At 46.2% G+C, this 27,117-nt stretch overlaps 1 protein-coding gene across 3 annotated transcripts; it reads left to right on the top strand.

Moving 5' to 3' along the window:
* Positions 1-4,366: 4,366 nt before the first annotated feature.
* On the top strand, positions 4,367-25,311 carry Commd7 (COMM domain containing 7). Of its 3 annotated transcripts, XR_013090809.1 has the most exons (11): positions 4,367-4,476; positions 9,214-9,240; positions 12,191-12,244; positions 12,333-12,435; positions 20,522-20,578; positions 20,655-20,692; positions 21,438-21,528; positions 21,725-21,774; positions 22,571-22,693; positions 23,025-23,073; positions 23,940-23,963. XR_013090809.1 is itself a non-coding variant. In XM_076851695.1 (10 exons), exons 1-10 carry the CDS (start codon positions 4,393-4,395, stop codon positions 24,014-24,016), a joined length of 630 nt encoding a protein of 209 aa, XP_076707810.1. In that variant the 5' UTR covers positions 4,367-4,392; the 3' UTR covers positions 24,017-25,311. The 3 variants fall into 3 exon arrangements, 2 of the variants coding, with proteins under 2 accessions (XP_076707810.1, XP_076707811.1); XM_076851695.1 differs by lacking the exon at positions 22,571-22,693 and having other exon boundaries at positions 23,940-25,311; XM_076851696.1 differs by lacking the exons at positions 9,214-9,240; positions 22,571-22,693 and having other exon boundaries at positions 23,940-25,311.
* The last annotated feature ends 1,806 nt before the right edge of the window (positions 25,312-27,117 follow it).

Here is a 27,117-nt window from a genome sequence, read left to right as displayed (position 1 = left end):
CCTGAGCCAAAACCCCGGCCCCTGAACCCTTGCTCTTTTAAATTTTTTTTTTTTTTTTTTTTTTTTGTACTGGGGATTGAACCCAAGGGCACTTTGCCACTGAGCCACAGCCCCAGTCCTTTTTATTTTGAGACAGGTTCTTGCTAAGTCACTTAGGGCCTCCCTAATTTGATGAGGTTCGCCTTCAAGTTGAGTTTCTCCTACCTTAGCCTCCAGAGTGGCCAGGATTACAGGCCTGCACCACTGCACCTGCCTGGCAGCCAGGCTCTTTTTTTTTTTTTTTTTTTTTTGGTACTGAGGATGGAACCCAGGGCCTTGTGCATGCAAGGCAAGTACTCTACCAGCTGAGTTATGTCTCCAGCCCTGCCATGCTCTTTTTTTTTTTTTTTTTGAGAATTTTTTTTTTTTTTAATATTTATTTTTTAGTTCTTGGCGGACACAACATCTTTGTTTGTATGTGGTGCTGAGGATCGAACCTGGGCCACACGCATGCCAGGCGAGCGCGCTACCGCTTGAGCCAAATCTCCAGCCCACCATGCTCTTTTTATAAGACCGAAAACTTAGAATAAGGAGCATATGTTGAGCATTTTCCATGCATCATTTTGTTGTGCTAAGTGCTCCTCAAGTCTTGATTTCATCTTTTCAAGTAGATTCCATTATTGTTTCATTCTATAAGGGAAAAAAGAAATAGAGACACAGAAAGATTAGCAATTTGTCCAAAGCAATATCATTAGTGTGTCAGGGGGACAGATGTATAAAGGACAGCAGTAACACAATGTGATAGACTTCAAAATACAAACAATGGTTCATTCTGGGTTTTGGTACTAAAAAAAGAAAAGAAGAATATAAGCAATAATAGGTAGGCAATTCAAACATATTATGGTTATTATACATGACATGTATTTAGGTGCTTAAAGCGCAGAAGCATAGTAGGCACTTAAAATGTTTATTATTAAATATGATCATTATTATTAGAACCTTAAATTTTAATGGGCTCAAGATTGCCTGGGGATCTTATTAAAATGCAGATCCTGAGGGCTGATAGTCTATAGTCTAGCCTTTAGTGGTAGAAAGATTGCTTAACATCTGTGAGGTCTGGAGTTGGAGACCAAACACAGGAAAAAAAAAAAAAAAAAAGTTTTAAAGTGGATCCTAAATAGCAAGTCTGGCAGGCCTGAGATTCTGCATGTCTCCTAAATTGTTAGCTCCTAGGTGATGTCCATGCTGGTCCCCAAATCAGAATAGTGCTAGACTGGGAATATAGCTCAGTTGATAGAGTGCATGCCTTAACATGCACAAGGCTCTGGGTTCAATCCCCAGCTCCACATTAAATAAATAAATAGATAGATAGATAGATGGCATGGTGCAAGGGAAGAATCCCAAATGTGGAAAAACAAATCAGAGAACCCCAGTGACTGCAATAGTAGAAAACAACTGGCAGAGAAGTAGAAGGTGGTGGTGGTAGGCGTGGGGAGGACAGGAATTTAATCCCCAGCTATAAAGGAAAAAGAACAAGAAAAGGACTGGCAGGCAAGAGGGTACCTTATAACCAGTGTAACTTCCCTTTTCTTAATTTCCTTCAATTTGATTCCACACATTTATTGAGTATCTCAGCACCATCCACTATGAGAACAGAAATTAGAGAAATCTAGTGGTTTCCTTAAGAATGTGTTTTTTTTTTTTTGTTTTTGTACTGGGTATTGAGTACAGGGGTCCCTAACCACTGAACAACATCCCCAGCCTTTTTTTTTTTTTTTAAGATATTTTTAGTTATACATGGACACAATATCTTTATCTTGTTTATTTATTTTTATGTGGTGCTGAGGATCAAACCCAGTGCCTCACACTTAGGAGGCAAGTGCTCTGCCACTGAGCTACAGCCCCAGCTCCTTTAAAAAAATTTTTTTTTAAAAAATTGAACCCAGGAGTACTTAATCATTGAGCTACATCTCCATCCCTTTTTAACATTTTTAGAGACAGGGTTTTGCTGAGTTGCTTAGGACTTAAGTTTTTGAGGCTGCTTTGAACTTGCAATTCTCCTGCTTCAGCCTCCCAAGATGCTGGGATTACATGCATGCACCATCAAGCCCAGCCTATTTTTTATTTGAGACGGGTTCTCACCAAGTTGCTTAGGGCCTCCCTAAATTGCCAAGACTGGCCTTGAACTTGTGATCTTCTTGTCTCAACCTCCAGAGTAGCTGGGATAACAGGTTTGCACCATCCTGTGTACATTCTGAAAGCACCCTGCTTCTTGGCATCTGTTAATAATTTCCAGTGTGCCAGGTGTGGTGGCATACACCTGTAATCCCAGAGACCCCTGAGCCTGAGGCAGGAGGATCACAAGTTTGAGGACAGTCTTGGTAACTTACAGAGATCCTGTCTCAAAATAAATATAGCTGGAAATGTAGCTCAGGGCCCATGGGTTCAATTCCCAGTATCAAAAAGTAAATTTTTTGGTCACTTGTGCATGGGATTCATTTGTGCTTGTCTGTCTCCCCAAATGAACTGTGACTCCTCAGAGGCCAGGCACTGCATCTAATTTTGTCACTATGGGCTTAATATAGGCTCAATCAACCCCTACCATGGAATCTGGCTCAGGACAGGTGTCAATGTTTGTTGAATGAATAATACATGAATTGAAATGAAGACTGAACACAGATTTGACCTCAGGGCAGAAACCTTCTGTTCCTACCCTTCCAGAAGGGGCTTTCAGGCAAGAAGAGAGGTGGTCTGTTGGAGAAGGCCAGTCACTCCTTCTGCCCCATCATCCCTGCAGGATTCTAGTGCTGCCCCCAAGCCCTCAAGATGAACTCAAGGCTAGATGAAGCTCTTGGGTTTGGGGGTCAGGTCCCAAAATTCAGGTAGCAAACTTTTGTTTTCTCATATGTAAGAGGTGAATCAGGTCAATACTCAGTTGAGGGCAGGGAGGGATCCCTAAGAAGAGAGAACATAGGCTTGAAGAGTTTGAGAGCCAGGCCTGGTGATCCCAGAGACTGAGGCAACAGGATCAAGAATTCAAAGCCAACCTCAGGAATTTAGTGAGGTCCTAAGCAACTCAGCTAGACCCTCTCTCTAAATAAAACATGAAAAACGGCTGGGGATGAGGCTCAGTGGTTAAGCGCCCAAGGGTTTGATCCCTGGTACCCACCACAAAACAAACAAACAAACAAAAACCAAAAAAACAGAATTTGAGGGCTGATTGTGTATGGTGGCTCACTCCTGTAATCCCAGCTGCTTGAGAGACTGAAGAAGGAACATCTTAAGGCAAGGCCAGCCTCAGCAATTTAGAGGCCCAGTCTAAAAGTAAAAATAGGCTGGAGCTGTATAGCTCAGTTGTAGAGCACCTCTAGGTTCAATTCCCAGTGTTCAGCTGCCAAATGTTTTTTTTTTTTTTTTAAAGAGAGAGTGAGAGATGGAAAGATGGAGAGAGAGAGAGAGAATTTTAATATTTATTTTTATTTATTTTTTTAGTTTTCGTCGGACACAACATCTTTGTTTGTATGTGGAGCTGAGGATCGAACCGGGCCGCACGCATGCCAGGCGAGCGCGCTACCGTTTGAGCCACATCCCCAGCCCCAATCTGCCAAAAAAAAAAAAAAAAAAAGCTTTGAGGGCTACAATGATGCTCACTGTTTCAATAACCTCGCTCCCACCTGACCACCGCCACCCACACAATCACAGTCCTTCTGAGCAACCTTTGATGGGTCAGATTCCTCTACTCTGCAGGTTCTCAAGTGGTTCCAAGGGAATTCGTTAGAAATGCAAATTCTCAGGCTTCACCTGGGGCCTCCCAGTTCAGACTGGGGGAGGCCCAGCACTTGCCTTAGGCCATGCCCCCCAAGACTCTGAGGCCCGCAGAGTTTGGGGGCTGTGGCTTTCCTCCCTGAGGGCCAGGCCTGCCTGTGGTCGTTCCCACCTCTGGTCCCAGGGCCTGGCGTCGGGTGGGCATGCAATCCTGGCTGAGGGCTGTTCACGCTAAGTCAGCGGTAGAGCTAGCAGGAGTGAGACCCTGGGTTCAATCCTCAGCGCCGCAAGAAATAAAAGTTTTGTGAATGGTTAATAACAAAGGTGATGACAGTGAGAGCCACGAGCCACGATGGAAGACCTCCTGGAGGCGAAGCTCTCAGCTTTCTGGCAGAATGGGCGTCTTTAAGCAGCCACTCGGGGTCCTTTTACAGACAGTAAAGAGAGGCCAGGCGCCTTATCCAGGGTCCGCAGCCAGGGTGCTGGCGGGGACTCCCGCGCGTGACCGCGCCGCTGCGCAGGGCCCTTCTCCGAGCCGCGGGAGGCCGGGCGCGCGCGCGGCGGGGGCGGCGCGGCCGTGGCGAAAGTGCGGCTGCGGAAGCGCGGCGAGGCCGCCGGAGGAGGAAGCGCGGCGGGGCGGCGGGGGCCATGGGTCGCCTGCACTGCACGCAGGATGCGGTGCCCGAGGCCGTGGGCGGCGACATGCAGCAGCTGAACCAGCTGGGCGCGCAGGTGGGCGCCGCGGGGCGGCGGGGGCGGGGGCGCGGGGCCGGCTGCGGCCAGCTCGGGGCCTTTCGGGGCTGAGCCGAGGGATCTCGGGGTTGCGGGGCGCAGAGATGCGGCGGGAGACTTCTCGGGCGGCCTGCGACCCCAGGAGTGTGGGGTCCTCGGAGGACGACACAGCGCAGGCGCTGATGAGGCTGTCCCTCGGGGAACCCAGGGAGGTCAGGGAGCGGGGGACTCCAGCACGCGTTGGGGACGAGGGGTCTGAGCAGCCGGAGGCCCCGGTCTCCAAAATGTCCAAGGCGAGGCCGAGGTGGTGGAGCCGGGAAAGCCTCTTCTCCCTCTTCTGCAGCTGCCAGCAAAGTCTGGACGCCCTGGTGGCATCTGCTCCCCTGCTTATTAGGATGCCCCTTTCAAACCGCCCCGGCAGCGGAGTTAAACAGGATAAAATGACACTTCTCACCACTCAGTCTGCTACTGGGTTATAGCTTCCCAGGAGGTGGGGCCCTTGTCTTTCCTCTCCTTTCCTTTCCATGGCTTCCTAACACCCCCTTTGGTGGATCAAAAGGGCACTTCCTCTGTTTTCATGGTGACCTGGATAGTAGTGCCAAGCGTGGTCTAAGCCTGCTTGGTCCAGCAGGAGTAAGCTGGAGGGTTGGGGAGATAGTTCAGTGGTAGGACATTTGCCCAGCTTGTGCAAGGCCCCTAGCTTCAGTCCCCAGCACCACAAAGGAAAAAGAAACAAAGAAATTGTAAGCCCCAGATCTAACACTATGTTTTCTGGTGGCCACATATATTTATTAGTGTTATTAATACTGGGGATTGAACTAGGGTCAGGGGTAACCAGGGACCCACATCCACAGTCTTGCTAAATTGCTCAGGCTAGCCTCCAATTTAATCCTCCTGCCTCAGTCTCCCAAATGGCTGGGATTACAAGAATGCCTCACCACAAACCAGTAAAACAAACAAACCCACCCACCCTATTTTTTGATCGGTTATGAGAATAAATTCAGAAAATTATCAAGGAAAAAAGGGGTGGATTGTGGTAGCACACACCTGTAATCCCAGTGATTTGGGAGGCTGAGGCAGAATACCAAATTCAGGGGCAGCCCCAGTAATTTCTCAAGGTCCAACAAAGCAGTTTAGGGAGGCCCTGTCTCAAAATTTAAAAAAGTAAATGAATAAATAAAGGGAAAAAATGGTCCACAGTCACTTCATGTATGTAGAAATGAAAGCAGTACACACAAAAAATTTGAGCAATATACAAAGGTATAAGTAAAATGTGTATTTTTCTCATGCCCAGAAATAGTCATTTCAATAAGTTTCTTGTGGGTTTTTTGTTTGGTTCCTTGGTTGGCACCGGGTAGAGACTGGCCTCCACTGTGCTATCCTCCTGTTTCAGCCTCTCAAATCACTGAAATTACAGTGTGCCTGGCTTAATGATATATGTGGTGTTTGGCTTTTTTGTTTGTTTAGTGCTGGGAATTGAACTCAGGGGCACTCCAGCCCTATTTTGTATTTTATTTAGAGACAGTCTCACTGAGTTGCCTAGTATCTGGCTTTTGCTGAGGCTGGCTTTGAATTTGTGATCCCCCTGCCTCAGCTGGGATTGCAGGCCTGCTCCCAGAGCCCAGCTAATGATACAATGTTTTTATTTGAAGAAAAGTTCTTTTACCATGCACAGGTGAAATCTTAATCAGAAAATAAGGAATACACCTTCCAGAGACAATACAGGCCAACTCCAGAGGGAGAGACAGCCCCCAGCGCTTTTTATTTTTTGAGACAGAGACTAACTAAATTGCTGAGGCTGGCCTCTAACTAGTAATCCTTTTGCCTCAACCTCCTGAGTCACTGAGATTACCACTCTACCTGGCTTTTTATTTAGTTAGTTAGTTAGTTGAGGTGAGGCTTTCCTTATATTGTTCACACTGGCCCCAGGAAGCCTGGTCTGAATTAATTAAATTGTCTTAAGGTTTTTCTCTGAGTATTAACAATAAAAAAATTGGTTTTGTTTGTTTTTTGTGGTACTGGGGATTGAACCCAGGGCCTTGCATGTGAGGCAAGCACTCCACCAACTGAGTTATATCCCCAGTCCATGGTTGTTGTTTTTTTTTGTTTGTTTGTTTGTTTTGATACCAGGGATTGAATTTGGGGGCACTTGCCCACTGAGCCACATCCCAGCCCTATTTTTTATTTTATTTAGAGACAGGGTCTCACTGAGTTGCTCAGTGCCTCGCCATTGCTGAGGCTGGCTTAGAACTCATGATCCTCCTGCCTCACAGGCATGCTCCTCCTCACCGGATTTTGTTTTGTTTCTGTACTGGGTATTGAACCAGGGCTGCTAAACCACTGAGTCACATCCTCAGCCATTTTTATTTTTTATTTTCAGAGAGGCCTAGCTAAGTTGCTGAGGCTGGCTTTGAGCTTGTGATCCTCCTTTATGGTCCTCCCAAGTTGCTGGGGTCACTGGTGTGTGTCACTGTGCCCAGCTGAACAGTGCTTTGAAGGAGGAGACAGCTTTGTGTTAGCATGTCTGGAACATATCTGAAGCATATGTTCCTTGAAGTGAGATATGATCACTTAAAAATTAGTTACTGCTGGGGCTGGGGTTGTGGCTCAGTGGTAGAGTGTTTGCCTCACATGCATAAGACACTAGGTTCAATCCTCAGCACCAAATAAAAATAAAATAAAGGTATTGTGTCTACTTACAACTAAAGAAAAAAAAAAAAAAAACAGTTATGGCGAGGCATGGTGGTGCGTACCTGTAATCCAGATGCTCCAGAGGTTGAGGCAAGAGGATTGCAAGTTTGAGACCATCCTTAGCAATTAAGGGAGGCCCAAAGCAGCTTAGCAAGACCCTGTCTTTTTTTTTTTTTTTTTGGTTTTATTTTTTAAATACATGACAGCAGAATGCATCACAATTCCTATATTACACATATAGAACAGTAAGACCCTGACTTAAAATAAAAAAATAAAAATGGCTGGGGATGTGGCTCTGTAGTTAAGTGCCCCCCCCCATTCAGTCACCAGTATCAAAAGAAAAAAAAAAAAAAAAGAAAAGAAAAAGAAAAAGATACATATTGTAAAATGGCTCTCTAGAAAATTTGCCCCAGTATGTCTTCTCCTCAACAGTGTGGGGACCTGTCTCCTTCCTTGTCCTTTTGCCCACATGGGTGTCCTCCTCAAACTTTTGTGTTTGCATATCTGATAAATGAGAAATGGTTATCTCCTTGTTTTGCATTTCTCAGTCTAGAATGAACTTTCTCTTTCCCCTGTTTACTGGCCCTGGATACTAGTTAAGATTTTGATATGCATGGATAGTCCCAGGTGGAACATTCCAGGGAGAGGCAACTATGCAAGAAATCCTTACTGTGCACTTTGCAATCTTTACAGTGTTGTGACTAGGCAAAACTATACAAGGAACTTTCTTGCTGCTAAGTTTCTGTTCCTCATTGAGGTTGCAAATTCTAGGTGCCCCAGGCCAGCTTCTAAGAGGGAGCCTGAGAAGTTGAGAATCAGAGAAGGTCCCTTTTTCTTTTGTCCACACCCGCAGGGTGATTCCATCTGCTACCTTCAGCTTGCTAGGCAAGCTCTCCACCATTCAGCTCCATCCTGAGCCCTTTTTACAATTTTATTTTCAGACAGGGGCTGAGTTGCTGAGGCTGGCCTCAAACTTGGAATCCTCCTGACTTAGCCTCCCTAGTAGCTGGGATTATAGGCATGTAACACCCCACTCAGCCTGATTGAAACCAGGGGTGATTAACCACTGAGCCACATCCACAGAACTTTCTGTGTTTTATTTTGAGACAGGGTCTTGCTAAACTGCTGAGCTTGGCCTCAAACTGACAATTCTCAATTCTCTTCCACATCACTGGGATTACAAATATGTGCCACCATGCCCAGCTGTTTTGCCCATTTTTTAATTTAGGTTATTTGTTTTCTTGCTATCGAGTTGTTTGAGTTCCTTATGATTTCTGGTTTTGGGTTTTGTTGTTGTTGTTGTTTGGTCCCAGGGATTGAACCCAGGGGTGCTCAACCAGTGAGCCCCATCTCCAGCCCTTTTTATGTTTTGAGACGGGATTTCATTAGGTTTCTGAGGCCTTACTAAGTTGCCAAGACTGTCTTGGAACTGTGATCCTCCTGCCTCAGCTTCTAGAGCACAGGGATTATGTGTGAGCACCTCTGTGCCTGGCTGGATTCTGATTATTAACCCCTTATCAGATGATTTGTTTGCAGGTATTTTCTCCTATTCTCTAGGTTGTCTTGCTTTATCCTATGGTTTCCTCTTGTAGATCCCTTTCTTTCTGGGGGATCATGATATCTTGGTAGGGTTTTGAAAGATAAGGAAGATTTGGGAAAGTAGAACTAGGGATGGAGTCTTGAGCAGACAAAACAGCAGATTAGCAGGGAGCTCCTCTTGGGACCACACTGGAGGATGAGACCCAATGGGGAAAGTAGGATTTAGCCTCAGTATCGGGCTGGGTCTAGAAGTGGAAGAGTGCTTGGCGTTCTAATTAGCTGACCCAATTTTCAGAAAGCTCTGAGTGACATAGGATATTCAGCCAAAGAGCTGACAGTTCCACTTTTTTTTTTAATTTAAAAGATTTCTTTCTTTCTTTTTTTTTTTGGTAACTACATCCCCAGCCCTTTTTGGTTTTTATTTTTTAGTACTATTATTATTTTTAAGATGTTGATGGATCTTTATTTTATTTTATTTATTTATTTATTTATTTTAAATTTTTTTAGTTTTCGGCGGACACAATATCTCTGTTGGTATGTGATGCTGAGGATCGAACCCGGGCCGCACGCATGCCAGGCGAGCGCGCTACCGCTTGAGCACATCCCCAGCCCTGGATCTTTATTTTATTAATTTATTTATATGGGGTGCTGAGAATCGAACCCAGTGCCTCACACATGCTAGGCAAGCGCTACCACTGAGCCACAACCCCAGCCCCCTTGTTTTTTATTTTGAGACAGGGTTTCACTTTTTGCTTAGAGCCTTGCTAAATTGCTAAGGCTGGCCTTGAATTTGCAATCCTCCTGACTCTGGAGCTGCTGGGATTCATATGCCACCATGTCCTGCCAGTTTTACATATTTGCAGGAAAAAAATATTAAAGAAATAAAGGAGGGCTGGGGATGTGGCTCAAGCGGTAGCATGCTCTCCTGGCATGCGTGCGGCCCGGGTTTCATCCTCAGCACCACATACAAACAAAGATGTTGTGTCCACTAGAAAAAAAATAAAAAATTAAAAATTCTCTCTCTCTCTTTAAAAAAAAAAAAGACATAATGGAGCTGGACATGGGGCTCACACCTGTAATCCCTGCAGCTTGGAACGCTGAGGCAGGAGGATCAAGAGTTCCATGCCAACACTCAGCAACTTAGCAAGAACCTGTCTCAAAAATAAAATGTTTGCTGGGCAAGGTGGCGCATACTTGTAATCCCAGCACTCTTGAGGCTGAGATGGGAGGATCAAGAGTTCAAAGCCAGCCTCAGCAATGGCAAAGTGCTAAGCAACTCAGTGAGTCTCTAAATAAAATACAAAAGTCTCTAAATAAAATACAAAATTGGGCTGAGGGTGTGGATCAGTGGTTGAGTGCCCCTGAGTTCAATCCCAAAAAATTTAAAAAAATAAAACAGTAAGAGCTCAGGTATAGATTTGGGGATATAGCTCAGTTGGTAGAGTGCTTGCCTTGTATGCATAAAGCCTCCCAGGGCTGGAGTCCTGCTTGTGACCTCATTTAACCTCCATCACCTCATAGTCCCCAACTCCCCAAAAAAAATCACACTGGGCGTTAGGGCTCAACATAGGAATTTGTGGGAAACACAAGTGTTCACCTTAACCAAATAGCACTAGAAAAAAGATTTGCAAGCACAAAACAGCAAGAGGCTATTCCAAAACAGCATTATAATAAAGTGTTAGAATTCACTGTTGTTCATTTCTGTACTGGGAGTTGAACCCAGGGGTGCTCTACCACTGAGCCACATCCCCACTCCTTTTTATTTTTTGAGACAGGGTCTCGCTAAGTTGCTTAAGGCCTCATCAAGTTGCTGAGGCCCGTCCCGAACTTGTGACTTTCTTGCCTCAGGGTCCCGAGTTGCTGGGATTACTGGTACGTGACACTGTACCTGGGAAAATTTCCTATTTTGTTATATAAATAAGAAGGTGTTTATTGTGAGCAGTAGTGCTAGGAGTACCCAGAAAATATGGATAGGCAAACAGAAAGTAAAAATTATCCTGTTGGGCACAGTGGTGCATATCTGTAATTCCAGTTGCTCAGGAGGCAGGAGGATGACAAGTTTGAGGCCAACCTTGGCAAGCCTGACCCCAAGTAAAAATTTTTCAAAGGCAACAGCAACTTGGAGAGATGCCTTGGCCAAAGTGCCCCAAACCATGCCTGGTTGCAAAGTGTCTCAGAAGTAAAACACTCCTGGGATCAACCCCCAAATCAGCAAAGATATAGTGTGGAGTAGAACGGAAGAGAGGGAAGCAAAGCAGGGCTGAGCACGGCTGAGTCCCATAGCCCCAGCTACATAGAAGGCTGAGGCAGGAGGATGGCAAGTTCAAGGCCAGCCTCAGCAACTAGCTAGACCCTGTCTCAAAATTAAAAAAATATAAATGGCCTGAGATGCAGTTCAACGGTAAAGTGCCCCAGTACAAAAAAAAAAAAAAAAGAATAGAATATCCAGAGCTGGGCTTACAGGTGATCAGTAGTGGATACCAGCTCTGGGTTCATTCAGTTCTCAGCATTGCAAAAAATTAAAAGAAGTATCTTACAGTATCTTACTACACATAAATGCATTCTCCCCATGGCCCTGGCCATGCTGAAAATTGAACCGGCCTCCACACGTTAGGCAAGTTTGTCACCCTGAACTATGTTCCCAGCCCTTAAGTAACTGCTCTTACTGTTCTGGTGATTTCCCCTTTCAGATCTTTTCTCACTGTGTGTTTGTGTATTTGGACCCCAGAGATCTATGTGTGTCCCTGCATGGGTGCACGCACACAGTTTAGCTTTCTATGTCTCCTGACTATCTCAATAAAACATCTGTGCTTTACCAACAATATGGTGGTGCACTGGGTTCCATCCTCAGCACCACATACAAACAAAGATGTTGTGTCCGCTGAAAACTGAAAAATAAATATTGAAAATTCTCTCTCTCTCTCTCTCTCTCTCTCTCAAAAAAAAAAAAAAAAAAAGAATGATTCTTAAAAAAAAAAAGGTCCATTAACAACTAAAAAGTATTTTGAAAAAATATATATATATATAGTGGTGCAGATACATGGATGCTATTGGTGAGTATTTTGATTGTTTGTAACTTTATTTATTTTTTTTAATATTTATTTATTAGTTTTCGGCGGATACAACATCTTTGTTTGTATGTGGTGCTGAGGCTCGAACCCGGGCCTCACGCATGCCAGGCGAGCGCACTACCGCTTGAGCCACATCCCCAGCCCCTGTTTGTAACTTTAAGATGATCAAAGCAGGACTGGGGACATAGCTCAGTTGGTAGAGGGCTTGCCTCAACGTACCAGGCCCTGGGTTCAATCCCCAGCACCACAAAAAAAAAAAGTCATCAAATCAGGTCTTTGGCCAGGTGCGGTAGTGCACACCTGTAATCCCAGCGGCTTTTCTGCTCCTGGTCCTTTCCCTGAAGGGGTTGGATGGGATGTGGCACACTGACCCATAGTAAAGATGGCACTGATGTTCTGTGTTCTCTTTACAGCAGTTCTCAGCCCTGACAGAAGTGATTTTCCACTTCCTAATTGAGCCCAAAGAGGTAAGTATTTTTTGATAAGGAGAGTTTCAAAGCACAGGTCAGTGGGTCTGAGGAACTTCGAAAGTGAACTCCTGGTCCCTCTTTTCAGGTGGAAAGGTTTCTGGCTCAACTGTCTGAATTTGCCACCACCAATCAGATCAGTCTGGGCCCTCTCAGAAGCATCGTGAAAAGCCTCCTCCTGGTTCCCAATGGTGAGTAGCTCCATCAGCAGTTGTGGCTGGAGATGTTACCCAACATTCTTTTTTGAGGGGTGGGGGTACCAGAGATTGAACTCAGGGGCACTTGACCACTGAGCCACATCCTCAGCCCTATTTTGTATTTTATTTTGAGAGAGGGTCTCACTGAGTTGCTTGGAACCTCACCTTTGCTGAGGCTGGCTTAGAACTCATGATCCTCCTATCTCAGTCTCCCTAGCCCTGTAATTACAGACGTGTGCCACCACCTCGCCCAGCACCTGAGCATTCTTGAGTCCAGAGAGTCATCCAAGTATACTCACGATCCTCCTGTCTCAGCATCTCAGCTGCTGGGATTAGAGGTGTACACCATCATACCTGGACCTTTTTATTTTTAATTTTTAAATTTTTAATAATTTTTTTTTGTGTGTGTGTGTGGTGCTGAGGATCAAACCCAGGGCCTTATGCATACAAGGTAAGCACTCTACCAACTGAGCTATATCCCCAGCCCTTTTTTTTTTTTAATTTTGAGGTGGATCTCTCTAAATTACCCAGGCTGATCTTGAACTTGTGATTGTCCTGCCTCAGCCTCCCAAATTACTGGGATTATAGGCTTGTGCCAGCTTGCTCAAGTATACTACAGATGTCTTGAGGAATAGAGTTTGCCTAACAATCAGGAAACCTTCCCAGTGGAAGGGAGGAGGTCAGGAGCAGAAACGTTCAGCTGTAGGGATATTCATTGTAGTACTGTTTATGGTGGAGCAAAATTAGAAACCATCAGATTGCCTGGCAGCAAGGGATTGTTTTAACAAGCTGTGGTGAAACTTTATAGGGAAACATGGTGGTCAAAAACATATACTTCTGGGCTGGGGCTAGGGCTGGGGCTGGGCTCAGTGTAGAGCGCTTACCTAGTGTGTGTGAGTCACTGGGTCAGATTCTAAGCACCACATAAAAATAAATAAAATAAAGGTATTGGTTCATCTACAACTAATTGTATACTTCTGCCAGGCACGGTGGCACATACCTGTAATCCCAGTGGTTTGGGAGGCTGAAACAGGAGGATTGCAAGTTTGAAGCCAAAAGTCTCAGCAAGAAGTCAGGAGCTAAGCAACTCAGTGAGACCCTGTCTCTAAATAAAATACAAAAGGGGGCTGGAGATCTGGCTCAGTGGTCAAGTGTCCCTGAGTTCAATCCCTGCTATCAAAAAAAAAAAAAAGGTATACTTCTGCCAGGCATGGTGGCCCAAGCCCCTGTATGTAGTTCAGCAGCCTAGGAGGCTAAGGCAGGAGAGTCCAAAGTTCAAAGCCAGCCTCAGAAATTTAGCAAGGTCCTAAGCAACTTAGTGAGATTCTGTCTCAAAATAAAAAATAAGGGCTGGGGATGGGCTCAGTTGGTAAGTGCCCTAGTTCAGTCCCTGCTACCAAAAAAAAAAAATATATATATACACACACACACACACACACACACACACACACACACACTTCTGAGTCAGCCAGGTGCCTGATCTCTCCACACCCCTAGAAGTGGCCCTCTAGAACAGTGATCTTCCCTCCAACTAAGCAATTTTTTTTTTTTAAGGAGGGGGAACATATACAGGTTGAGACCATGTAAATAAAATGCTTAGCCCTAATAAAAGGTGGGTTTTTTTTTTTCTATTATTCACTAATTTAAAAGATGCTATTGAGGAAAATGTAATATTATGGAAAACTTTCACAATATATGATTTGTTTTTTCCCTGGTACTGGGAATTGAACCCAAAAGTACTTAACCATGAAGCCACATCCCAGCCCTTTCTATTTTTATCTTGAAACTCCATCTTACTAAGTTACTTAGGGCCTCACTAAATTGCCAAGGCTGGCCTCAAACTTGCAATCCTCCTGCCTCGGTATCAGGAGTCACTGGGATTTCAGGAGTGTACCACCATGCCTGGTTTTATTTCTTATTTTGATAGAGCATCTTGTTAAGTTGAAGGTGCGGGACTCAATTTTGTGATCCTCCTGCCTTGGCCTCAGGAGTTGCTAGGAGTACAGCACACACCAGCAAGCCTGACCACTGATCATAAAAATAAGAGTTTAAGAACGGAAGGTGTCTGTAGCTCAGTGGTAGAGTGTGTGCTTAGCATATTTGATTTGAGACACTGGGTTGGATTCCTCAGCATGGGGGCAAAAAACAAAGTTAGCTGTGGCCATATCTAGAAGGTAGGGTTCCAAGTTGGTCTAATTGTTGGGTTTTTGGCTAAGTGTTGTCTGCCAGGTTGCTACTGTTAATATGGAAAATTAACTAATAGTTTATTTAAAGACAGAGGTGAGGGCTGGAGATGGAGCTTGGTGGTAGAGCACTTACTGGCCTACCATGCACAGGGGTCCTGGTTTCAGTACTGCAAAGGGGGGGAGGGAAGAAGGGGGAGAGAGAGAGAGGGAGGGAGGGAGGAGGAAAGAAGGGGAGGGTGTGGAGAGAGAAAGTTACCCTCCTTGAGGAGTGAGTAATTTTGATCAGGCTGAGAGGAATTAGGCCAGCATCTTGAGCCAAACACTGGTGCACACCTGCAACCCCAGCTACTCAGGAGGTGAGGCAGAAGGATTCCAAGTTCAAGGCCAGCCTGGGCAATTTAGTGAAACCCTGTCTCTAAATAAATTTTATTTTTAAAAAGGACTGGGAAAGTAGCTTAGTGGTAGAACATCCCTGGGTTCAATCCCCAGGACCAAAAAAAAAGAAGAAACTGGGGGCTTAATTTGTCCCTGTGGTGGTACCTTCCCTCCCCTACCCCCTTTTTCCTGTACCAGGGATTGAACCCAGGGGTGCTTAACCATGAACCATATCCCCAGCTACTTTTTGAGACAGGGTCTTGCTAAGTCATCTAGGGCTTCACTAAGTTGCTGAGGCTGGCCTTGAACTTGTGATCCGCCTGCCTCAGTCTCCAGAGTCACTGGGGTGACAGGTGTGCACTACTGCACCAAACTGAAAATTCCTTCTTTGCCTTGTATTATGCTCCTTAGATACTATGGGGTGAAACCAGAACAGTCTAGAGGTTTCCAATTGCAAAATTTTCTGATCTATTTCTGTGATTCTTGCATTTTTTTTTTTTTGTCCTCTTGGTTGAATGAGAAATTGAAGTTTCTTTTAATACAGGAACACGTTTTTATTACAAACTTTTTAAATAATGCAGAACTATGGAGGAGTCGAAAGTGAAAATCCCAGGCTGGGGAGGTTCTCAGTGGCTGAGCACTAACAGAGCACGTTGTTCAAGGTCCTGGGTTCAACCCCCTGTACCTAAAAAAAATTTTTTTAAAAATAGATGTTTTTTGGGGCTGGGGATGTGGCTCAAGTTGTAGCGTGCTTGCCTGGCATGCGTGCGGCCCGGGTTCAATTCTCAGCACCACGTACAAACAAAGATGTTGTGTCTGCCGAGAACTAAAAAATAAATATTAAAAAAATTAAAAAAAAAAAAATAGATGTTTTTAGTTGTAGATGGAGCTTTATTTTACTTATTTTTACGTGGTTCTGAAGTTCAAACTTAGTGCCTCACATGGGCCAGGCAAGCACTCTACCATTGAGCCCCAGCCCCCCGCCCCTAAAAAACATTTTAAAGTAGGATGAGTGTAAATGAGAGGTGGTGTGTGTGTGTGTGTGTGTGTGTGTCGCTGAAGATCAAACCCAGGCCTTTGCCCACGCTGAACAGGTGCCCGGCACTGAGCCCTGAGCTGCACTCTCAGTCCTCAAGCCTTTATTGGTTGACTGACCAGCCAGCTTCGGCCCTGGGTCTCACTGTCAGACTATGACATCAAGTTTCCATCACCTGCTGGTGGGGACCTGAGCTTGCCTCTTGACTGGTCACCTCCAGAGCTTTGCCAGTTCTGGGTGGAGCGCTCTCGGGTTTGATCTGCTGAACCTCTGAGTCCACTCTCAGCTTCTCTTCCTTTTACACTCTGTCCTGCTTCCTGCCTGATCATCTGTTTCTTCTAGAACATCTCTGAAGCATCTGAGATTGCAGCTTGGAAGTCTCGTGGCCCCTTCTTCTGCCTTGTCCTCTGATGTCTGTCTTTCCAGTCCCAAAGGCGCCATCCCAGGACAAGTTCTCAGCCTTGGGGCTTAGGTAGGGCACTAAGGGCCCCAGCGTGGTTCCTGTTGCTGCTCCCAGCTCCTTACCATCTGTAATGGAGTCTTTAGTTTGGCACCCAAGACCTTTTACCGTTTAATCCACAAAGTAAGAGCCTTTGGGTCCGATCCCCTTCTCTTCTGGAACCCTGGTTGTGCTTACCTGGTGAGACGCCATTGCAACAGTGCCGCTTGTCAGAGCTGAGGGGCCCTCACAGGGACTCTCCCCCAGTTGGCATGTCATGTCCACCAATACAAGGCTTCAGTGGCCACACAGAGCCAGGACTTCCTTGTTCCCCAGCCCTAGCCTTGGAACCTTGGAGACTCACACACACTGCCACGTCTCAGCCTTCAATAGCTTTACATTCAAGCTATTGAATGTAAAGTCCTGTAGGGAAGAAGCTGCTGAACCAGTGTCTGTTCACTGGGAACTGTGCAGCCCTCCTTTTTGGGAGGTGGGGACAGAAGGGATCTCAAGTAAAAGCTTTGAAAAGTGCTTTTTTTGTTGTTGTTAAGAGACAGGGTCTCACTTAAGTTGCCTAGGCTGGTTTCAAACTCCTGGGCTCAAGTGATCCTCCTGCCTCAGCCTCCTGAGTTACTGGAATTGTAGGTGTGCACCACCCACACCTGGCAAGTATGTAATTCATAAGAGGATCCCACTTTCACAGCTGTCCACCCCTGGCCAAATTGTTTCATCTGCACCCACCCCTTTTTTATTGCTCTCCAAACTGAGTTATTTTAAAGTAAATGTCAGTTGTACCATTTTACTGCTAAGTACTATCTCTAAAAGATAACCACAACGTCATTATCATCTGAAAGGAAACTATGCAATCAGATGACCCTATTGTTGAGTGCAGTGAGTGTGTGGGTGGTTGGTTGCTCCCATCTGGATCCACATAGGGCTCCACCTTGCATTTGGTTGCTGGGTGGCCTTCCAGAAAGTCCTTGCTTACTCCCTGTGGCTGCAAGAGCTGGGAGACCTTGAGCCAAGTGACTGAACCTGTCTAAGAATCAGTTTCATCAAGGATGAAATGGAGCTTGAGGGCACCTCAAGCTGCTTGCTAGAAAGATGGAGAAAGCTATTGAATGTAAAGTGCTGACCAGAATGCATGACGGCTGGCCCACTGTCATTATGGTTATGTCATCTTTTAGGACTACAGATAACTTGGCAGTAGAGACTGTATTTAAGCCTGGGTTTTTCTGGTATTTTTGTGTGTTTTAGTACTAGAGATTGAGCCTAGGGGTGCTCTACCACTGAGCTAAGTCCCTAGCCCTGCCTCGCCCCACATTTTGAGACTGGGTCTCCCTAAGTTTCTCCGGCTGCAGTCCTGATTGAATGAGCCATCACATTAGGCTCTCTCTGGAGTTTCCCCAAGGCCTCCTTAGGTCCAGGGCTGCAGGCCTGCCTTGGCTGGCATTTGCTCAGAACAAAGGAATCACCAAAGGAAGAAACTGAAGAAGTTGAGATCCTGAGGCCTCGCAGGAGGCAGATGCCTGTTGAAGTCTGGCTCCTGCCTCCTGCCAGAGACCAGAGCCTGCTCCTGCGCCTGGAGCTCAGCCTTCCTGTCCTTCACTGTTGAGGCACTGCCAGGACAGCCTGTCAGGATGACCTGGAGCAGGAAGAATTGGGGTTTGGTGCCACTCTGGCCTGAAAGCCACTTGGCTCTGCCACTGACTGGCTGTTGTGGCCTTGCTCAAAAAAATCACTTTTCTTAATATTTTCTTAATAAAAATGTACAACCAGGTGCAGTGGCATGTGCCTGTAATCCCAGTGGCTTGGGAAGCTGAGGCAGGAGGATCATGAGTTCAAAGCCAGCCTCAGCAGCAGCGAGGCACTAAGCACCTCAGTGAGACCCTGTCTCAATAAAATACAAAACAGGGCTGGAGATGTGACTCAGAGGTCAAGTGCCCCTGAGTTCAATCCCCGGTACCCACCTCCACAAAAAAAGTCCTGGGAGCCGTGGTGCAAGCCTGTAATACCAGTGGCTTGGGAGGCTGAGGCTGGAGGATCCTGAATTCAAAGCCAGCCTCGGTAATTTAGTGAGGCTCTAAGCAACTCAGCAAGACCCTGTCTCTAAATAAAATACAAAGCAGGGCTGGGGATGTGGCTCAGTGGTCCAGTGTCCCTGAGTTCAATCCCTGGTAGCCCCCCCTGAAAAAAATGCCCACAATTTTACCACTTTCACATTAAAACAACAACAACCTACTTTTACATGATTAGACTTTTTTTTTTAATTTTAATATTTATTTTTTAGTTTTCGGCGGACACAGCATCTTTGTTCGTATGTGGTGCTGAGGATCGAACCTGGGCTGCACGCATGCCAGGCGAGCGTGCTACCGCTTGAGCCACATCCCCAGCCCAAGATTAGACTTTTTTTAATGTATTTTTTTTTTTTAGTTGTCAATGAACCTTTATTTATGTATTTAAAAAATTTTTTTGTTGGTGCTTGGTATTGAACCCAGGGCCTTGTGCCTGCTAGGCACACACTCTGCCAACTGAGCTATACCCTCGGTCCCATTTATTTATTTATTTATTTATCAATCAGATATTTTAGCTGCAGATGGACACAAAATCTTTTTCTGGCACCGAGCCACACACAATCCCAGCCCCCATTAGAGAATTTTGAAACAACAGAAAGGAAGAAAATAAAAGGGGCTAGAGGGAGATTTCAGTGGTAGTGTATTTGCAAAAAAAAAAAAGATCTGCTCTGGCCATAAACCGGGGAGCTGTCCCCTTGGTGGCCATGTGTGCCTCTCATGGCTGGGAAGTCTTCCCTCTCAAGAGCCTATGGCTGGGGTTTCCTGGGGTCTTGCGTTTTTATTTCCCCGTGGCTTCCTTGCCCAATCTGATCTTGGAGATAAAAGATTTCCTCTCTTTGTTTATGTGGTGGATTTTTACCGGCACCGCAGCCTTTGGAATTGTTTTTCTGGAGCGGGGTGGGGGTGGGCACTTGGACTCAGGGTGTAGGCTCAGGGCCCTGCCTTAGCCCTGGGTGTCTTTTTATCCTTTATTTAATTATTTTTTGGTGATTGAGAAGTGGATAGTCACAGAGCGCTTGTCTGGTTGTGACTCTAGGCTGCCCTCTGAAGTTGAAACCTTGAGAAGCCCAGACTGCTGGCCACATTCTGTCTTCAGGAACTGCAGCCGAAAGCAGGACAAAGCAAGCCTGGAGGGGTGTTCTAGGGCTTCTGGAGGGAAGCTGAGACAGCCCCCTGCAAGTCACTTGTGAGCTGTAGAGACCAGATGGCACTGTCTAGTAGAATTGTCTCTTTTATTCCCAGCCTGGACTCAAAGTTGTGATCCTCCTGCCTCAGCCTCCCCAGGTAGCTGGAATTACAGGCATGTGCATCCCATGGAGCTCCAGTGGAACCCAAAGATGCTTTCCCACGGAGCCATCACCCACTCTGGCTATTTCTTATGTAGAGACAGGGTCTCAGTAACTTGCTTAGGGCCTCATTGAGTTGCTGAGGCTGGCCTCAGGCTGCCAAATCACTGGCCTCCCATAGAACTTTCTAGGCAAATGGGAATGGCCTATAATCTGCACTGTCCAGTGCAGTAGTCTCTGACCCTTTGTAGCTACTGAGCATTTGAAACAGCGCAACAGTAGGCTTTTAAAGTTCACTTAATTTTAGTTAAAATGGTAGTGACAGCCAGGCACTGTGGTACACACCTTGTAATCCCAGCGACTCAGTGGAGGCTTAGGCAGGAGGATGGCAAGTTTGAGGCCAGCCTCAGCAACTGAGACCCTGTATTTAAATAAAAATAAATAAATCAATGTAAGTGACCAGGTAGGTAGATATTTTGTCTCCAGCTTCTCCCACCCTCCCTGGAGGGCCACCTGGTGCTTGTACTGTGACCAGCATTGTTTCAGTGGTGTGTCTCCCCTCCCCCTGCTGGGTTGCAATCTTCCTGGTGCATAAGCTTTTTGTCCTCCGCATCCCCCAGGTTATGCTGGTCAAATACTTATGGCAGCTGATTCATTCTCGCCCTGTCTCCCCTGCCTCCCAGGTGCCTTGAAGAGGAGTCTCACAGCCGAGCAGGTCCGGGCGGATTTCTTAACTCTGGGTAGGTCACACCCGGGGCTGCTGGGGGAGGGCCTCTGGGCTGTTTGTTATGCTGATGAGCCCCCTTTCTCTTGCAGGCCTCAGTGAGGAGAAAGCCACTTACTTTTCTGAAAAGGTATGATTCTCATCAAGGTTAAGACGGGTTGCTTTTATTTCAGTGAAAAGGAAAGAAAGGGGAAGTGCTGATGGGACCCTCAAGGCCTCATTTCTTTGGGTGCCACACCAACCAGTGACACAGGGCTTCTGACCCGCCTTGTTTAGTACGTGTCATGCATGTCACATTTTTTCTTCTCTAATTTGATGGAATATAAAGTTTTTTGTTTGGTCTTTTTTTTTTTTTTTTTTTTGGTGTGTGTGTGTGTATGTGAGTGTGGTGCTGGGGATTGAACCCAGGGCTTTGTGCATGGGAGGCAAGCGCTCTACCAAGTCTACCCCCTGTTTTTTTTTTTTTGTTGTTGTTTGTTTGTTTGTTTTTGTTTTTTTGGTAGGGATTGAACTCAGGGTCACTCAATCCCTGAGCCCCATCCCCAACCCTGTTTTGTATTTATTTAGAGACAGGGTCTCACTGAGTGCTTAGGGCCTCCCTTTGGCTGAGGCTGGCTCTGAACTCACAGTCCTCCTGCTTCAGCCTCCTGAGCTTCTGGGATTAATAAATATAGTTTTGGGGTCAACATGGGTTAAGTCTTGGAAGGGAAGAAAACAATCACCTCAGCTTCGCTGCTCCATACCTCTTGTACCCCCCCAGGTGTGAGTGCGGAGGAGCCCCACTCCCTGTAAATACTGAACTGCTGTTTGGGGCAGCATGGAGAGGGGGTGCGTTTTCCCCATGTTGTGACTCTGGCCTTTTGCTCTCCTCACAGTGGAAACAGAACGCCCCCACCCTTGCTCAGTGGGCCCTGGGGCAGACCCTGATGATTAACCAGCTTATCGACATGGAGTGGAAGTTCGGAGGTAACTGGTCAGAGCCAGCTCCAGGTCCTTTGGCTGCAGGATCCTGAGGGTTTGGGAGTCTTAGTCTCAAACATGGTGGGGGGGGGGGCAGCAGCTTGCACTCACGTGGCTCCTGCTGACAACCTGTGAAATTGGGGTTTTCTGGGAAATCCTTCGTCAGTCACTTCTTCACTTATTTTTCTCTTTTGTATCACAGTGACATCTGGAAGCAGTGAATTAGAAAAAGTGGGCAGTATTTTTTTACAAGTAAGTCTTCTCTTGATCTTTGAAAATGAGAAAAAAGGGCTAAGGTTGTGGCTCAGCCTTAGAGCACTCGCCTCTCATGTGCGAGGTCCTGGGTTCGATCCTTTGCACCACAAAAAATAAATAAATAAAGATATTGTGTCCAACTACAACAAAGAAAATGGGTAAAAAAAATTATTAGGGGGCTGGGGATGTGGCTCAAGTGGTAGCACGCTCGCCTGGCATGCGTGCAGCCCCGGTTCGATCCTCAGCACCACATACAAAGATGTTGTGTCTGCCAAAAACTAAAAAATAAATATTAAAAATTCTCTGTCTGTCTCTCTCTCTCTCACCTCTCTCTTTAAAAAAAAATTATTGGTTAAAAAATTTATTAAGCCAGGAAATCCCAGGTATTCCATCCAGGGCAGGAGGATTGCAAATTCAAGGCTAGCCTCAGCAATTTAGTGAGACCTAATCTCAAAGTTAAGAAAAAAATAATAACTGGGGGCTTAGCACGGGGTGAATTGACCCTGGGTTCAATACCCTATACCAAAAAAAAGAAAAGAAAAGAAACTGGGCTGGGGATATAGCTCAGTTGGTAGAGTGCTTGCCTTTCCTCACATGCACAAGGCCCTGGGTTCAATCCCCAAAGAAACTATGTTGGAGGGCTAGGAGTGTGGCTCAGTGGTAGAGCACTTGCCTAGCATGTGCGAGGCCTTGGGTTCAATGTTAAATGTCTGTGTAAATACTTATTCCACTGAATTTAAATCAGAGCAGTGTGATCCACCAAGGGCATGGTCACTGACTTGCCTACTTCTAGATTCACAGATCCTAGCCCAGTGCATGGCACACTCCTGTGATCCCAGCAACTCGGGAGGCTGAGGCAGGAGGATCACAAGTTGAAGGCCAGCCTCAGCAACTTAGTGAGACCCTAAGCAACTGAGTAAGACCCTATCTCAAAACAAAAAGGTCTGGAGGAGATGTAGTTCATTTGTAAAGTACCCCGGGCTCAATCCCCAGTACCAAAAAAATAAATAAATAAACAGATCTTAATATTATTCCTGAAAGTTTGGTTCTTCCTGTGATCATGGGAAGTGTCAGAGCTCCTATGGGGGGTGATGGGGACCACTTCTGTGCATCCTGTGATGATGGGCTGGGGCTTGGGAGCAGAACCCTGGAGTGCTTTGACATTGAATTTGGATTAAAGGGTTTTGGAGAATTTCTTTGCCCAGTTGTCATCCTCTTCATTTATGGTTTTTGTTTTGTTTTTTTAGTTAAAGTTGGTGGTTAAAAAAGGAAATCAAACTGAAAATGTGTACCTAGGTGAGTCTGGATCCCTGCTGAGCCTTTCCCAGGTTCTCTTCTGTTGGTTGGGCTGGTGAGATCCACCACCAGCATGTCTCCAGGGAGAGAGTCTCCACCAGGCTGTGCAGGAGCCTCCCCTGACCTTCCCCCTCAGGAAACCTGGTGCCAGAGCTTTGCTAAGCCACCAGCAGGTTGCAGACCCTGCCCTTGAAGCCCTTTGTGAACAGGGAACTGTGGGGGCTGGGAGGCTCCTAGCATGATGAAGACCAGAGGCTCTGGCTGAGCCTCCCCGTAGGCTTTCCTGACTCTGTGCTATGGAGTGCTGCCATTTCACACACTCCCCCATTTCTCTTAGGGAGCCAAGAACCTTCTGTGTTCAGGACTCTGTCCTTTACTGTGACCAATTTCCCATCTAGAGCTACTTAGATGTGCTAAGCCAAAAGAGAAAACAATCTGTGGTTGAGGATGTGGCTGAATGGTAGAGTGCTGCCTAGCATGCACTGGCCCTGGGATGAGTCCCCGAAACTCAGCACACAAAAACAAGAACAAAACAAAAACAAAAAAATCCCTGACTGGGCATCTTGGCCCACACCTGTAATCCCAGCAACCCAGGAGGTTGAGGCAGGAGGATCACAAATTCAAAGCCAGCCTCAGCAGCTTCGACTTAGCGAGGCCCTAAAGAATTTGGGGAGACCCTGTCTTAAAATAAAATATAAAAAAGGGCTGGGAATGTGGCTCAGTGGTAAGCACCCCTGGGTTCAATCCCTGGTACAGGAAAAAAAAAAAAAAACAAAACTCTGGGTAGAAATGGACTCTCCTGGTGGTTGTGCGGTTCTATAGAGTTAGAAACATTTACCTCAAACTGGATTTTTTTTTCTCCCCAGAATTAACCCTGCCCCAGTTCTACAGCTTCCTGCACGAGATGGAGCGAGCCAGGACCAGCATGGAGTGTTTGAGCTGATTTCTGTCCGCCTTCCCTTCCCTGGTGACTGCTCTCAAGGCACCTTCCTCTGGCCCTGGGCTCTCCAGGTGGCCCTGCTGGCTCTTGGGAGTGCAGGTGCATAGAGGCTTCTGAAAAACAACAACAGGATTAAGTACTTACAGAGCCCAGCCCTGAGAGTCGCCTGGAACAGCAGCACCACCCATCTCCAGACAAGTTTTAGATACCAACCGGCTACTGACCACACCTCAGATTTGGGTAGGGGGGAGGCTTGTCTCCCCACCAAAGTTCCACAGTAAAGAAATGGTACCTGGGGGCCAGGGTTGTGGCTCAAGTGATAGAGCACTTGCCTAGCACACGTGAGGCACTGGGTTTGATCCTCAGCATCACATAAAAATAATATAGATATTGTGTCCACCTAAAACTAAAAAATAAAATATTTTAAAAATTAAAAAAAAGAAACGGTATCTGGGCTAAATAAAGACATGAAAAAAAAAAAAAAGAAAAGAAATGATGCCATCACTTGAAATAAACACTCAACAGCAACTCAAGAGGCTGAGGCAGGAGGATCACAAGTTTAAGGCTAGCCTCAGCAATTTAGTAAGACCCTATCTCAAAAAAAATTAAAAGCAGGGGCTGGGGTTGCGGCTCAGTGGTAGAGCTCTTGCCTAGCATGTGTGAGGCACTGGGTTTGATTCTGCACCACATATAAATAAATAAAAGATCCATTGACACTAAAATATTTTTAAAATAAAATAAAATGGGCTAGGGATGTAATTCAGTGGTAAAGCACCCCTGGCACCCCTGGGTTTAATCCCCCATACTAAAAAAAAAAAAAAAAAAAAAAGGCAACATGCTAATTACCCTCCCCCCACCCAAAGCAGAAGCAGTTTGCACAGGTGGCTAACAGAGAGGGCTCTGTACCTGTGGTGGTGCTGGTGGTGGGTTGCCAGTCTGTCTTTGTTTATTTGGGATCTAGCTGACCACCTGTGTTGGTTAGATGATAAATAATACAGGTTCTGAAGAAAAGGTCTAAGTCCAATTTTTTTTAAAAGAATTTTTTTATACATTTATTTTGTTTATTTTTATATAGTGCTGAGGATCGAACCCAGGGCCTCGCACGTGCTACCTAAGTTGGACTGCTTAGGTTCCGATACTGGCCCTTCTGCCTGAGCACTCTATCTATCTCTGAGCCCCAGCCCTAAATCCAGTTTTCTTTGTGCATGGATTAAAAACTCATCTGCTTTGCAGAGAGCTAAGGCCTTCCCTAGCCAGGCAGAGTGGTTTATGCCTGTGATCCCAGCCACTCCCGAGGCTGAGGCAGGAGGATGGCAAGTTTGAAGGCATCTTCAGCAATGAAGCAAGGCCCTAAGCAGCTTAGTGAGACCTGTCTCAAAAACAAGGGGGTTGGGGCTGGGGCTCAGTGGCAGAGCACTTGCCTAGCATGTGTGAGGCACTGGGTCTGATCCCCAGCATCACATAAAAAAGCTACACAAAATAAATGTATTGTGTCCATCTACAACTAAAAAATATAAAGAAAATAATAAAAAGGGCTAAGGACTTGGCTTGATGGTCACACACCCCTGGGTTTAATCCCTGGGTGCCTAAAAATGGAGATCCTGAGAACTTTGGGGGACCTCAGCTCATCCAGTGCTGCCAGTCTCTCAGGACACTGCAGCACTTGCTCTCAGCTGGTCACTGGACAGATTCTGGCCAGCAGCTCTTTGCCCTGCCCAGGTCAGATGGGTTACCACAGTGGCTTCCAGATGACCCCACCTGTCTTCAGGCTCAGCTTCTTCTGCAGCCCTGCCCACTTCCTGCTGGTCTTATGTGAGCCCACAAATCCAGCTGCTCAGGCTCCCCATGGCGTCCAGGATGAAGCCCAACCCCCAACAGTGTGGCCCTGCCCACCTCTTCCAACACTCCATCTCCATTGTCCCCTAGCGGGTCCCTGTACTGGATCTCAAGCCATAGGCCCTCTCCTCTTGTCCCCTTGGACCTACAGTGCTTCCACATACTTCAGAGGGTCTCACAGGACCTCTTGGGCCTTCATCCATCTGCTGCAGGGGCCAGGAGTGCAGCTCTGGAGTTGGACTGCTTAGGTTCCAATACTGGCCCTTCTGCTTATTAACCATGTGACCTCTGGCACCTCCTTCACCTCAAAACCACAGCTCCACCAGGCACCCTGTGGACACACTTGAAATCTAGATATTTAGAACTGAGGCAGTAATACAAATTCAGACCAGCTACAGCAACTAAGCAAGACCCTGTCTCAAAAAAAATAAGCCAGGCACTTTGGCACGTGCCTATAATCCAAGGGACCCAGGAGGCTGAGATAGGAGGATTGGGAGTTCAAAGCCAGCCTCAGCAATTTAGCAAGGCCTTAAGCACCTCAGTGAGACCCTATCTCTAAATAAAGTACAAAATAGGACTGGGGATGCGACTCAGTGGTCAAGTGCCCCTGAGTTCAATCCTTAGTACCCAAAAATAGTAAGAAGGGCTGGGGATATAGCTCTGTGGTAAAGCACCCCTGGGTTCAATCCCCAGTACAGGTAGGAGGGGACTGTCCTAAAATGGGTGCAGTTCTCACCTGAGTCACCAAGTAGATCACTCAGCTCAGCATGAGATACCTCCTCCACTAAGCTGGGAGCTACTCCTTTTCAATTTATTGTGATTTTTGTTTCCAGGACTCTTTTCCTATGAGTGATTTTGTGTTTGTTTTACGGAAGTACTAGGGACTGAGCCCAGCGGTGCTCTATCACTGAGCCTCATTGCCCCTCCTTTTTATTTTTTATTTTAAGACAGGATCCCACTAAGTTGCTTAGGACCTGGCTAAATTGCTGAGGCTGGCTTTGAACATGTGATCCTCCTGCCTCAGCCTCCTGAGTCATGGGAATTACTGGCATATGCCACCATGCCCAGCTCTTTTTTTTTTTTTTTTTTTTTTTTTGGTACCAGAGATTGAACTCAGGGGCACTGGACCACTGAGCCACATCCCCAGCCCTATTTTGTATTTTATTTAGATAAGACAGGGTCTCACTGAGTTCCTTAGCGCCTTAACATTGCTAAGGCTGGCTTTGAACTCAGGATTCTCCTGGCTCAGCCTCCCAGCTCAGCTCTTT

This window comes from Callospermophilus lateralis, chromosome 3 (assembly GCF_048772815.1).
Source record: "Callospermophilus lateralis isolate mCalLat2 chromosome 3, mCalLat2.hap1, whole genome shotgun sequence".
NCBI lineage: Eukaryota > Metazoa > Chordata > Mammalia > Rodentia > Sciuridae > Callospermophilus > Callospermophilus lateralis.
This window is presented reverse-complemented; position numbering and strand designations above follow the sequence as displayed.